The 14,357-nt window shown below is 44.4% G+C and overlaps 1 protein-coding gene across 5 annotated transcripts; it reads right to left on the bottom strand.

Moving 5' to 3' along the window:
* Window positions 1-3,008: 3,008 nt before the first annotated feature.
* On the bottom strand, window positions 3,009-6,714 carry LOC123406982 (serine/arginine-rich splicing factor RSZ21A). Of its 5 annotated transcripts, none has more exons than XR_006612508.1 (7): window positions 6,530-6,714; window positions 6,209-6,315; window positions 5,482-5,570; window positions 4,946-5,186; window positions 4,168-4,275; window positions 3,181-4,074; window positions 3,009-3,073 (listed from the first exon to the last, which is right to left on the bottom strand). XR_006612508.1 is itself a non-coding variant. In XM_045100002.1 (6 exons), exons 2-6 carry the CDS (start codon window positions 6,295-6,297, stop codon window positions 4,053-4,055), a joined length of 549 nt encoding a protein of 182 aa, XP_044955937.1. In that variant the 5' UTR covers window positions 6,298-6,315; window positions 6,530-6,714; the 3' UTR covers window positions 3,075-4,052. The 5 variants fall into 5 exon arrangements, 1 of the variants encoding a protein (XP_044955937.1); XR_006612509.1 differs by lacking the exon at window positions 3,009-3,073 and having other exon boundaries at window positions 3,075-3,314; window positions 3,428-4,074; XR_006612506.1 differs by lacking the exon at window positions 3,009-3,073 and having other exon boundaries at window positions 3,075-3,576; window positions 3,686-4,074.
* Window positions 6,715-14,357: the final 7,643 nt, after the last annotated feature.

Here is a 14,357-nt window from a genome sequence, read left to right as displayed (position 1 = left end):
GCTGCCCCCCCCCCTCCCCCGCACGCGTGCGCGAAGTTCCATGGAAAACGTTCTCTCTGACTCAATCTGCTCCCGGTTTGTGCTGGCTCCGACTATGGCCTCTTGCGATTGCGATCATCGTCTCCCATTGTTGGTTGGACGGATATGGCGGGCAGGCATGGATCTGGGCGAAACTCGAGGCCGACGTGGTGACCTCACCAAAGTCGACGCCCCGTGGCGCCGATCCCCATGGCAAGAATGATGTGGATCTTCTTTTTGGAGATGGATCAACGATTCAATGGTGATAGCGACTTCTAAAACATGTGCATGCGACATACACTTTAGGTTCGATGCATCCTGATACGTCATGTGATCCGATCAACGGTGACCCCAATTCTAAACAATGGAAGTGAGTACACTCCACATTATCAAGCTTTTAAATGTGAGTGATGGTTTAGGAAGTTTTGATATATATTTCTGTCGGATTGTTGTTAAATAATTAATAAAAAATGACTGCATGCATCCATTGATATCATGATTTTAACCTTCTTTTCGAAAAGAAAGGAACTTGAGGGCTTGACCACACCACACGTGACGGGCATAATGCGGGCGGGCGACGGCGGTCCTAGGTTTAGCGCTGGTAGACAGCACAGCAGCCGACAGCCGAGAGAGTGGGAGAATCGATTCGATGGCACTCACGTGATCATGATCGACTGCTTTACGATGGCTGTGACTGTGAGACGGCAACACCACCGTAGCTATGCGCCATTCATTCAGAAAAGGAGGAGAAAAAGAGGTGGGATCGCGAACGTGAGAAGACGGGGCGCCGTGAAGTCTCGCTATCCCCGTGGAAAAGTTGACGAGCGGATTTCTAACGAGGCGCGGCGGGCGTCGCGCTCGCGTGCCCTCTCAACTCAACTCAACTCAACTCAACTCATGATGTGCGTATCAGCAGCACTCGCGTGTTGACATCATACGTACTACACTAGCTCTAGCTGTCTTCCGGTTTGATTCGCCGTCTAATCTACCTGTCGCCCGTACCAACCGCCGCCGCGTGCTGAACACCACCGACCAGCACCGGAATTTTTTTTCTCTTGTGTGGCCGCAAATCTTCGTCGCGGGTAATGGGAACTTGGACTTCCGGCGTCGTGGTCCTTCGGACAGCTCAGGCGGAGGGAGGCGGCCAGAGGGCAACGAGACGAGCACAAATTCATTGTCTTTGACCCTTTATCCTCAGTTTAGCACAGTTTTAAAATAATTGAATTTGACATCATTATTGAAGGTAACACACCTTACCGCCAAGACATTGACAGTAGGGTGACACATTCTACCACCACAGACTGTGGATGTAGGATTTTTTTCGTACCGAACAGTCGTGACAACATTGGTAAGTCATAACGCCATAGGACATGGCAATAGGTTATGTTACCCTACAGCCAAAGAATTACTTACATCGTCACGTCTGTTCGATGCAAAAAAGAAAAAAAACTCACGTCCCTACCGTCAGCGACGGTAGGGTAACACATCTACTCGCCAAAGACTGTAGATGTACAGTTTTTTCACATCGAACGGACATGACAACGTTGACAGGCCATGGTGATAGGTTGTGTTATACCCTACAGCCAAGACAACAACGACAGGAAAAGGATCAGATTGGAACCGTCATAGGCCATAGAACTATCGGAATATGTCACATTCGACAGCAACAACATAAAAGCAATGCTGCAGTTCCATACAAGCAGATGAAGTCTTAACCTATTAATAAAACAATTAATGTTTTTATCGTCCGTCATTAATATTACCTCCAAAGTTGACATAGATTAGCCATTGTGTCATCCATAAATAAAAAAAAATGTTTCAGATTTTCCCAAAATCGACGTGATATTTGTTATTATAAAGCGCTGATACAAACAGAAATCATAGACACTCGTCCGCCATAGCGGCCAAGGCATTGCTTTTCTGTGCAGGTGACCAGGGTTCGATCCCTGCAATTTTTCCTTCTCATTTTCTCGCACAGTGTCCTCCCTTAATGAGCTGGCCTGGACTCTTCTATTTTTTTCATTTCATTTTTTCTTTCTTCTTTTCTCATTTTGCTCTCATCCTTATACTCCCTCCGTTTCTAAATATAAGACTTCCCTCCGTTTCTAAATATAAGACCTTTTTGAGATTCCACTGGGAGACTATATACGAAGCAAAATAAGTGAATCTACACTATAAAGTGTCTACTACATCCGCATATAGTTCACAATGCAATTTGTAAAAGGTCATATTTATGAACAGAGGGAGTATAAATTAATTCAGCATTTCCAAATTTCAAAAGTAGTGAATTATAAAAATAGTCACAAAATCATAATTGTATGTGAATTAATTTTTTTCGGAAATCATAAAAGTTTTGTGGATTCAAATAATATTGGTGTATTTGTAAAAAAAATCATGATTTGAAAAAAATAGTCAGGAAATGATCATGCTCATGATTTTGAAAAAATGATCGTGTGTTCAAAACATATTCGGGAATCTGAAATAAGTGTCAATCAAATTTAGAAAATGTACACAAAGAGTAAAAAACAAAATATTCACAACTTGTTCCCTGATTTTAAGAAGGTTTAGTGATCTAAGTGTCCATCAAATTTAGAAAATGTACACAAAAAGTAAAAAAAAAAAAATTTAAAATTTGTTCCCTGATTTTAAAGAAGTTAAGTGATCTACAAAATGTTTCGAGTCAAAAAATGCTCATGAACTTGAAAACTTTTATGCATTTCGGAAAATCTTCGTAAACAAAATTAATATTCACGATTTTTTTGTGAATATCCAAAATTGTGTGAGGGTATTGAATCAATCCAAAAAAGCACTTATAGATCTATAGCACATAATTTTTTTGTCTCCGTTGCAACACGGGCATATTTGCTAGTATCTCCTAATGAGAATTCAGACAGATCAAGCCAACCTACCCCACTCGTTTTTCAACTTTTCAACAGCTATGGACGCAAATCACCCAGAAAAGTCCACATCATTATGTCATTGCAAGCTTATTTCATGCTGCAAGGAGCCCAGCAAAGCATACCGACCGATATAACCAAGGGAACATTCACACAAACTGAAAACAGAAAGTGGATCAAGGTAAAATAACACGACAATGTCAGAACAATCTAGGATCTGAAAATTCAGGTCCACGAGTGCAGGCTCAACCAAATTAGAACAAACCTATTCACGAATATGTTGCACCCAACAGCAACGGCATGTGACTGGACACTGGAAGATATCGGACTTGAATGCTACTGAGGAGCTCAATCGGACACGCAGTGAGGAAAGCAGAATATGGAGAAGGGGCAGCATCTCTGTTCAGCAGCAGCATGTCAGGGAAGCATGTAGGGGATAAGTTGAGAACAAAGAGCATGAAGAACAATGCCAACTGCCGAAACTCTGCACCGCAGTCTAGACAGGCTTACACCTCTTTTGCAATGCTTGCCCTGGTATAGTTGCCCCAGATGACCTCGGGTGCAAGCCGTTCAACTAAATACCTTGGCAGTCCCAGAGAAGCAGATGCAGTTTCTGGAGACTCTCCTACAAAGAAATTTGCGCTTCGAACACTTCCAGAAGCTGCATTTATCAGCACAATCAAACCTTACCAATTTGCAAAATAAGAAAGGTGGTTACTGCTTTTTGACGAGCAGCATCTTCAACGAAGAACACGCGACGCAGAAGGGACCTCTGCAGGAACTAATACGCAGTTTGCATGGAGCAGGCGAGGGCGTGGGAGGAACGGAGAGTGAGCAAAACCATGAAGACATAACCGAAAGCCGTAGCCGGCCGACGCTTTTAAGCAGTGCAGGACGACGCCTTTTTAACACACAAAAGAAAGACAGCTGGTCTTAGTTAATGATACACCCATCCATAAGTTTATCTAGAGATAAAATCAAACACAACCATAATAGGGCGGAAAAAGTTACGGGGAACTTAACCAAACTCAAGCAGTCGATGGCGGATCTTTCAAATGGGGGACATGACACTGTTCATAGCAGACGGGTATAGAGTAATATTTGCAATAGAACACTCTCCAGACATCACATACAGCTCTAGCTCCTGCTACGGCGATACCTGGAACCATAATAGTAACGATGCATTACATACAGTAGAAATCATTGAAGGTAAATCAGTACCTGCCAAAAAAATTACTGAGATATGCATTACCCATTGCTATAGGCGGGAGATTCGTCACGTCCACGGACTGGTGACCTGCTAACACTGCGCCCACGAGCCGGTGACACACTACGACGCCTTGGAGAGCGGCTGTAGCTTCTGTTTACAGAGCATATCTTTATTTATCAGGTCCATTGTTCTAATGTATAATAATATAATATAATATAATATAATATAGCTACAGATTAGCATAAGAAGCAAATGTGACAAACGATAACAAGCAGTTTTGCACCAAAAGTAGCCAAACCAAGTACTTTTTCTCATGTAAATCTAGCAGTTGCACAATTGGCATCATTGAGCATACTTCACAAAATACAAGAAAATAAACAAGAGCAAGGATGACCCAATTGCTATTCTTTCATGCAATTTCAAACACCTTTCCACGTATACAACTCAAACATGAAGCAAGAAACAATACAGGAGGATTAGCGTCTAATAGGTAGAAATCAGATGACAATGTCTGGAACTGCTTGTAGCCATGCACCATAGCCACCACCCTCAGCATAATTACACAACTATACCTAATGCCGCAAAATAATTCTAAAACAAATCAGGGAAAACTACAAGTAGATTACTCATCATGTCATCGAAGGGTTCAAATTGCAGAGCAATACTATTGCTGCTAGTCACAAATCCTTTGCATGATCATGTGTGATAATAATGAATCTACATATCGGCAAAGTATAACAGGAACTTTTTAAAAGTATATATGTCCGTAACATTAACAACTATTGTCCCAACAAAAAAAATTTAACAACTATTTGATTACCTTCTGCTATAGCTTGGACTCCTGCGGTATCTAGGGCTCCGACTGCGGCTATGGCTTCGACTCCTGCTGCGACGCCTTCCACTGCCTAGGCCCCCAGAACCAATCCTCAGACGGCATTCACGGGCAAAGTGACCAGACTCACCACATTCATAACACTTCATCTCAGATCCACCAGATCGATCACGACCACCACGACCACTGCTGGCATTACGAGACAGCTCAACTCTCCAACCATTCTTGCCTGCAAATGCAAAAGACAGGGTCATGGACATGCAAATGTGTCATTACAGCATAACAGAGCCAAAAGGAGACGCCAAATCCTAAGAAGTTTAAATAATATCATTGCAAAACTTTGAACAAGCTCAGTGTACAAAATCAAATGTCACAAAGTCCCATGTGGTTTGATGGACATTCTCTGTTAACTGAATAAAACAGCCTATGATCTAACATTAACAAACGACAAAATACCACAGAATAAGGAAGATTTCCATGTACATTTGATGGAACCCGTTCACAGAAAAGCAATGGTCACATACCATCTAAATCTTTAATTGCATCCTGAGCATCCCTCCTGTCATCAAAATCAACAAATGCAAAACCAGGTGGCTTTCTTGCAACCCACACACTGCTACCACAAAAGAAAATTAAGCAAAATGTATCAGCATCAAGCAAATTGTTATCAGCACAAGGAGAGTGTAAAAAAATATTAATGCAAAAGGTAAATAATCATGCATAGGTGATCTGTTTAACAAAAACAAATCAATAAAATAAACAATTCTGGATGTACTTTAGGCTTGAAAATTCAGAAAATTGCCCGCATATTTTTTCTAGACATCAAAATATTCTGGACATGTATCCAACTAATAGTCCAGTATGCAGCTAATGACAAGATTACAGAAGGTAGAGTTCACCAAGGGATGAATAGATCCATTTTTTTCTATTACGAGAAACAAAATTGCATCCAAAGATGGATACCAGGATTATAGAGCCCTGTGACACGGATTGTAGCATCACAACAAAAATCTCCGACAAACAATACTGGCAGATTGGCAGATAGCCAATTCATGGACATGCACGAGCAGCTAAATTTCTAGAGACTATGACATAATGCTCGTTTACTATATGAAAACTCACTGTCACCAAAGCATCATAGGGAAATTAGGGCTCATCCTCCGCCCATGCTTCTCATCACATAGACGTGCAATACGAGAGGAGGCAGAAAAAATCGCGGACAATCCAGAGCAAAAGGGGTGACAGACTAACCTCCGGAGAACCCCGAACACGCGGAACTCGTCCTCGAGCTCCCGGGCCGTCACGGCAGGATCCAGGCTCCCGACGTACACGCGCGCCATCGCAGCGGACCACCCTACCTGTGGACAACGCCGAGAGCCATTAGATTTCACCGAAGCAGGCGAAAATTCGAACAGACAGTCGCAGCGATCGAACAGAAAGCGGCAGATCTAAGGCTCGTTGCCGAGCCCAGCTCCTGGGTATCGACGCCGCGGGGACGAGCGAGCGGGGGAGATTAGATCTAGGGTTTGGTGGTGAGCTCGAGAGAGGGCGGGCGAGGGGGCGGTCGCTCACCTTCTCCGGTCTACCTGCAGGGACGCGGCGCCGACGGACGGCGGCCGGGGCGGCGATTGGGTGGGGACGAGACGGCGTACGGCGGACGGGGACGCGACGAGTGGACGTGGGGACTGGGGAGAAGCACGGCGGCGCACGGGGATCGGGAGGGGAGGTGGGGGTGACGAAAGGGATGATATATTTGCTATTCGGGTTTGGGCGCTGGGCTGGCGTGCGTCGGATTCCTTCTCGAAACCACGGGCGCTTTCGTGCCACACTGGGCTTGCCCCGAACTGCATTTTCCATTTTTGAGAAATTTCCCCGCATTGTGCGGCTCGTTAACCCTGCACTAAAAATGCTAAGGGCAAATTTAACGGATGTACCCAAACGAAGGACGATTTTGTTCGCTTTTGTCCGTTTGAGTCGGCCAGTCGAACACGAACGTCCGCTTTCGTAAATGGATCGGCGCATGCATCCAATGCTGGTCGGAATCATTTTTACCGGCGTGCGAAAAAATAGAAAGTCGGTCACGAAGTGCATAATTAAACATTAAAAGCCGTTCACGAAGACCGGCGAGAGTCCACGCGTCCGTATTATATTAATTAAACATAAAAAACCTAAAACTACGAGGGCAGCCCTAGGCGTCGTCGTCATCGGGGCCGGTGAGGTAGACCAACGTAGGCACAAGGTCGGCCCAGGGGAACGCCGTGTTCCAGAGCGCAGCTGCCTGCGCCTCCGTTGTCTGTCCCGCCGGCGCGGGCTGTGCTGGTGGCGGTGGCAGCGCAGTAGCACGGGCGCGCTCCTCCTCCTTCGCCTCCCGTCGTTCCTCCTCCGCCTCCTTCTCCACCTCCATGAGCCGAAGGACTTCGGCGCACTCCGCCAGCAGGTGCTGCGACCTCTAGTGCTCGAGGTAGGCTTGCTCCTGCTGCGGTGTCGCGCCCAGCCAGATGGACGACGCCGTGACGAAGTCCTGGACAATGCCAATCCACTGGTAGACCTCCCGCGGCTCCGTGGGCTCGGGCTTCGGCGGAGGTGGCACGACGCAGTCGCCGGCGGTCGACAGCGCGATGGCCTCCGCGAGCTGCTGCTGGTACGCCGCCTCCTCGTCGGCCCTGCGTCGTGCTTCCTCCTCGTTGTCGCGGAGGACAACTGCGAGCGACGCCTGGTAGGCGGCCTCAGCCTCCTGGTCCTCGTCGCTGACGACAGGCGGGGGCGGCGGAGGGCCTCCTGGCTGCATTTCGCGCACGCCACGACGGCGCTGTGCCTCATGCTCCACCGTGAACCACACCTCCCAATTAGGGGAGTCGGCCGCGTACGCAGGGTCTCGCCGCTGCTCCGTCGTCAGCAGACGCCGACGGCGGCTCACCTCCTCCGCATGCATCCACGCCAACCGCGGCACGGCCGACACCGGAATCCTCTCCGGATCCAGATGCTATGCGTGCGACAGCGTGACATGGGGGTAAGGTAGCGGCACGCGGTGCTCCCAGTGCCACCGCGCTTGGTGCACCGGGACGCTCACGCGCTAGCGAGGCCGGTGGGAAGACGACGGCGAAGAGATGGCGCGGGGGTAGAGAGGGGCCTTGCCCTTGTTTGGGAAGCCGTCAGCCATGGTGTGTTAGGGTTTTCGTGGCCGAGGAGGTGGCTGGATGTTGACGGGCGGGGTTCTGGAAGCACATGGCAGAACCCACCGCACGCTCGGATTAAAAAAGGTCGACCGCGGTCGTTGACGTGTGGGCCCGAGGATGACGGCCGTCATAAATAATGTTGACCGCGGTGGCTGGCGGTGGACATCGAGGAGGCGTGCGCGTGTCTGCTTCGCGTCTGCGCCGACGCATTTCAGTCCCAAATTTGGGTCGAAAATGGGTCGGCGCAGACGCGAAGCGGACGCGTTTTGGCAATGGATCGGCGCGTTGGGCCATCATTTTTGTCCGCGCCGACCCAAACGGACGGCGGCGGACGAAATGGGTCGCCCCATTAAAGTTGCTCTAAGCTATTTCAAAATTATAGATTACTTAAATGACATGTTTCAAAATAAAAGTATACTTAAAATGACACATTCCAAGAAATATGCCCATGCATGGGAATATATGGTTTGCTTCCAAAAATGTATTTGTATATATATCAGAAAAAACGTTCAATATTAACCAAAGAATGAAAGAAAATGGGAAATATGAAAAGTGGTGAAATAAAGCAACAAGTGGGGATATAAAGGGAGAAAGGCGTAAGATAAAGGACGTGTAAATGAAAAAGACATAAAACCTCGCTTGTTTACTTGGTCGGGTCCATGAGGTTACTTGCGAGAAACTAGTGGATCATAAAGGACCAAATATGTTAACAGTAGGGTTGAATAAGCAATTACACATTTTTTTACTTTCCGTGACTGATTTTGGTGAGAGAGAGAGAGAGATTCTCAAGTTGCTGTGGGTCAATAATAGTGGAGTGTGTGTTAATAATAGGGGAGTGTGTGTATTTGTGTTTGACCACCTCAACATGTATCTCTTTGTGAAAGGAAGGGGTGGCTTAGATGTGGCCCACTCAAAAAATTAAATGTTATATTCCATGTGACATTGTTCGGAGCCTCTGGGATATTGCAACCCCAAACTGTAGGTAGGTCCATCGTGTACTTATGGTGTTTCAGGTGGCATTAGTTGTGTTCAAGCCAAATGATTAATTTTATGGCCACATTATTGACATAGTTTGTTGAAATAATATAATATCATGCACAAGGGTGCGTATTGGAATGTCAAACAATGTTCATTAAGGAAGTTTTGATTTTCTTTGGACGGAAAAATCATTTTCCATTTTTTAAGTGTCCAAAATGAGTTTTTTTTAAAGACCTACCATATATTTGTTGTCAAATTGGACCAAATCATTTTTCTAAAATATTAGGCCATATTTAATGTAAAATAGACAAAATGGTTGGGTGTTAAAACCTTTTATCCACCTTCCGTAAAAAAGACAAATTTCTGCCGATTCAGTTGGAAGCGGGTTAAATTTGAACTGCAGCTGCCTTATAGTTTGTTTTTGTTCTCAAAAATTATTTATAGGTAGATAGGTATCTATTTAATCAGAGAACCACTAGGTAGGAACGGTCATACCCGCTGTTTTGACCGCATTTTGAAATGGTCATGAAAAATTCAAAAAAAATCAAAAAATGGAAAACCTTTGCATTGTGTCATTATATGTGACAAAGTTACCAGAAAAAATAATAAACTTGTAATATGACAATTATTCTTAAAAAGTGTTCTTAGAAATGGGTTATCATGTGTGAAGATTCATGTCTTTCAAAGCCAAATGATCAATCTTATGGCCACATTCATGACATAGTTTGTTGAAATGATATAATATTATGCACAAGAGTTCATATTGGAATGGCAGACAATGTTGCTCAAGGAACTTTTCATTTTCCATGTGTGAAAAAATTATTTTCCACTTTTCAAGTGCCCCAAATGAGTTTTTTTGTGAAGGACCTACCATATATTTGTTTCAAAATTGGATCAAATTATTTTTCTAAAATACTAGGCCATATTTAATGTATAATTGAAAAAATGGTTGGGTGTTAAAAACTTTTATCCACCTCTCGTGAAAAAGATAAATTCATGTTGATTCAGGTGGAAGCGGGTTAAATTTGAACTGCAGCTGCATTATACTTTGCTCTTTATTTTTCCCAAAAATCATTTATAGGTACATAAGTATCTATTTAATAAGAATTACATGGTGTAGTGTCTTGACGCCGAGGTTTGGATGGTGGTCGAGGGCCCCAACTCCAGAGCGCGTGAACTTGCATGCGAGTCGCATGGTCACCGCGTTACCGTTGCGTTGCCACACATTCTGGGTGGAATAGACATGTCTGGTGCGTTGGACACTCACTCGGTAGGTGTGAGGAAGAAGAATACAATAGAAGAATCTCACGAGGAGACCGAACTAATCTCAAACATGAATTAGCAGCTAAGTGTTTGATTAGCGGTGCAGGTAATGCACATAGACAATGGGCCTAAATTTTGGCTGAGGATGATCATCTACTAAGGAGACTCTCTTGCCAAAATTTTACCTCAAATGGATGAATCTAGGTGACACTTCCTTTGCAAAGTCACACAGTATGCAGAAATATGGATGTTGAAGCTGGGATCAAATGAATAAATGGATTGAGCTGAAATTTGGTGTATGATGTTAATTTGGGCATATGAAGGCACTGTAAAAAAAATTATACCATTTGGACATGCCAAAGTGACACTTCCTTTAGAATGTCCCAATCTGGACAGAAAATGGTAATTGAAAGTGGGCAAACATAGATGATTGGATTGAGCTGAAATTTGGAGAAGGATGATAATTTGGGCACATTAAGGCACTGTAAAAATTTCATAAAATTTGGATAAACAAAAATTGTACTTCCTTCACAATGCTCTCTACTGAACAGAATTTTGGGAAAAACATTGAGGGAAATTAGCTGAATTAAATGAGCTAAAATTTGGTGGAGTGAGGTTATATGGCCAGTTTTATTACATGGTAAATTTTCATCAACTATAAAGCAATATAAAATGTAGTTGCTTCACAAACTGAAAATATTACGAGAAACATAGATTGGATGATGAGATCACATGGATTGTTAGATGGGGCTAAAATTTTGTGGAGAGATATGTTTTGGGCACATAGAAGATGTGGAAAAAATTCAACTCATCAGGATATTCCTATCTAGTACTTCCTTCACAAAGCTGCTGGTTGAACACAAACTTTGGAAATTTGCTGTGAAAGATTTACTAGGCTAATGGTTACGGAAGTTTTCATAAGGCAATGATTTGGATAGGAAAGAGTGCCCAAAATTTTTGAGGGTAATCAAAGAAACAGAAATAACACTTCCTTCACAAAGTGTTATTCTGAACGGAATGGGAAAATGAATATTGTTGAATTATTTTCGAACTATGGAAGGAAGGGTTTTCACATATTTGAGTAATATATGATCCAAAGTATTTATGAGATTTTTCGAGATTTTTTGGAATGACAGAATAGTAGGTTGTTTCACAAACTAGGCAAAAATTCAGACATGGACATGACACGTAGGCAAAACTGATGATGTGGCAACTAGTCGTAGCTATGACCATCTATATTGGTCGTAATTAGCTACAAATTAGGCAGAAGAACAGGGCTATCCGCTTTACGACCATTTCCAGTAAGGAAGTTACGACCTTTCTGATGAAAATGGTCGTTAGTTTTTGGGGTTAGGACCCCTCCGGACAGCTTACGACCAATTGGTCTCAAATGATCGTAGATTTATGACCAATTCTGCGAGTGTCACTGACAGAAGGTCGTTAGTTAACATATTTATTGTAGTGCTACCCGAACTGAGACCTAGGCCACCCAGAGTTCTAGACCCCCAAGTGACTTCGGTAGATCTTTGACTCATACGAAGCTCCTTTTTAGTGAACCTCCAAGCAAGCCATGAGAAAGACTTGAAGCATCCATATCCACATCGTCCATGTGGACCCGTTGGTTTCTTATCTCAACTCTTGTATAAGCAACTTTTGTCATTACCCTTAGCACCCATATCAAGGAAATAGAGAGAGAGAGGGGGGGAGATTGTATAAGGACTTTATTTTTTATTTAATTAGTGATGTAAATTGTAAAATATCATTTCAATTAAACTATCAATATTTTTTAAGGACTTATTGTAGTCAAAGGATTTTCATATAAATCTTGAAGAGCTCGAGTCATTACAATTTTTCATGTTTTATATTTTAGCAAAAATGAGTTGTTTGATTTGTGTAATCCTTGAAACAGGCTTTCGCCCCGCTTTATATATAAATCAAATATTCCAGCATCCACACAACCATAGCCCAACAGAGTGATAAAACATAAAACGTTGGGGCAACAACACAGTCACACCCAAGAAAAGAAAAAGAAACAGAAAATGCCATCATAGGGGCAAGCTAAGCAGCATGCGAGCGAGCGGAGAGCCGTCGGGCGGACGTCATCAGCGCGTCCAGATAGCGCTAAAGCCGGTCGTGGTCTCTAGTCCTAGCGAGCGGATGCCAATGCTGCAAGAAGGCAATGAATTTGAAGAACGAGACAGATGCATGCCGCTGAAACACCCGCTCAATCACCATTTTGTTGCGAGTAGTCCAAAGAGTCCACATCATCACTGCGAAGACCAGCCAGAACAGTCAGAGCTTACGGCCAACCTGGGTGGCCCTTACGTGCAGAAATTCTGCAAGGTCATGAGCCTCCCACTCCGGTCCCAGAGCCTCACGCACAAAGCACCAAAGGGCTTGTGCCACAACGCAGGAGAACAGAATGTGAGTTCCAGTCTCCGGGACATGGCACAGGGGACACGTGTCGTTACCCAGACCATGGCGTTTCAGCACCTCGGTCCCTGAAGGCAAACAGTCGCGGAGAAGCTGCCAAACGAAAATCTTGATCTTCAGGGGCAACGATGCCTTCCGAAGTGGGAGAACCACGGAAGAACCGACATCCGGCACAGTGCCAGATAAGCCGAACTAACGGAGAATTCTCCTGAAGGAGAAAGACTCCAAGAAACACTATCACTGACCGACGAGTCTGGGAGGGGAACCACTGCATGCAAGATCTCCCAATCCTGGACCTTGGCTGGACCAGGGGCGGCGGAACGCAAAATGTCATCCGTTTTCCAAAGCAGACGCAGAAACAAGGATAGTTGGGTCACCGCAAATAGCAAAGAGCCTCGAAAATCGCAAGCGTAAAGGTTCTCCATCCAGCCACGGGTCCAACCAAAACTGGGTACCAGACCCATTGCCCACCGAGACCCGCAGAACCAACCTAATATCGTTCTTGATGCCATGGATAGATTTTCAGACTGTCGTAATTTTTCAGAATTTTTGAAGTACCAAAAGTATACGAAGTATACAGAATGCTACAGACTAGTCTGCTGTTAACAAATTCTGTTTTTGTTGAGTTGGTTGCTTATTTTGATGAAACTATGGATAGTATCGGGGGGGGGGGTATTAGGCATGGAAGATTGAAAATACAGTAACCCAACATCAACATAAGTAGAATTTAAGTTTGCTACAGTACCTAAGGAAGTGGTGGTTTGCTTTCTTATACTAATGTTATCACGAGTTTCTTTTTAAGTTTCGTGTTGTGAAGTTTTCAAGTTTTGGGTGAAGTTCTTATGGACAAAGAGATAAAGAGTGGCAAGATCTCAAGCTTGGGGATGCCCAAGGCACCCCAAGAGATTCAAGGATGCCGTAAAAGCCTAAGCTTGGGGATGCCCCGGGAAGGCATCCCCTCTTTCGTCTTCAATCCATCGGTAACGTTACTTGGGGCTATATTTTTATTCACCACATGTTATGTGTTTTGCTTGGAGCGTCTTTGTGACAGCCCGATGCCGACGTTCCAGAAGATTCCCCCCTTTATTCCGTTTTCGTCGTGTGTCTATTTTCTTTTGTTGCATCATCATCGCATCATTCACATCATCTGCATTGCATCGGCATCTCCGTTGCCGCCAGTTTTCAAACTTGCATCCGTTGTTAGTTACCGGTTCTCGTCGTTATCCGTTCTGAGCCCGACCGCACACGCACGCGCCCGCGACACTGCTGTAACCCTGTTTTAAAGTGTGCGTAAAACTTTCTCTGATTGGGATGAGATTTGACGTGCGGTGTTAATTTAATATAGCTAGGCCGCATGTCGAATTTCGTCGCTGTTGGGGATATTACCTGTTAATAACCCGCCCTAGTTGGGTCGGGTCACCAAATCAGGCGATTCACCTAAACAATGATTTGGGCCTTGGCGTTATCAGCACGAAGGTCCTATGGCGGTTTATGATTTCTGGAAAGTCTCCAAGCTTTGAAGGACGGCGACTTAGAGACCACAGGGGTCA

The sequence above is a fragment of the Hordeum vulgare genome, chromosome 7H, assembly GCF_904849725.1.
Source record: "Hordeum vulgare subsp. vulgare chromosome 7H, MorexV3_pseudomolecules_assembly, whole genome shotgun sequence".
In the NCBI taxonomy this organism is placed as follows: domain Eukaryota; kingdom Viridiplantae; phylum Streptophyta; class Magnoliopsida; order Poales; family Poaceae; genus Hordeum; species Hordeum vulgare.
The sequence above is the reverse complement of the archived record's forward strand: the minus strand, read 5'-3'. Positions and strand labels throughout refer to the sequence as shown.

Excerpts from the sequence above, each read along its gene's own strand:
- LOC123406982 (XM_045100002.1), bottom strand. The coding sequence starts at position 6,297 with ATGGCGCGCGTGTACGTCGGGAGCCTGGATCCTGCCGTGACGGCCCGG. Across the intron at positions 5,571-6,208 it reads GTGTTCGGGGTTCTCCGGAG|TGTGTGGGTTGCAAGAAAGC; the intron begins GTTAGTCTGTCA and ends TTGTGGTAGCAG. Across the intron at positions 5,187-5,481 it reads TGCAATTAAAGATTTAGATG|GCAAGAATGGTTGGAGAGTT; the intron begins GTATGTGACCAT and ends TTGCATTTGCAG.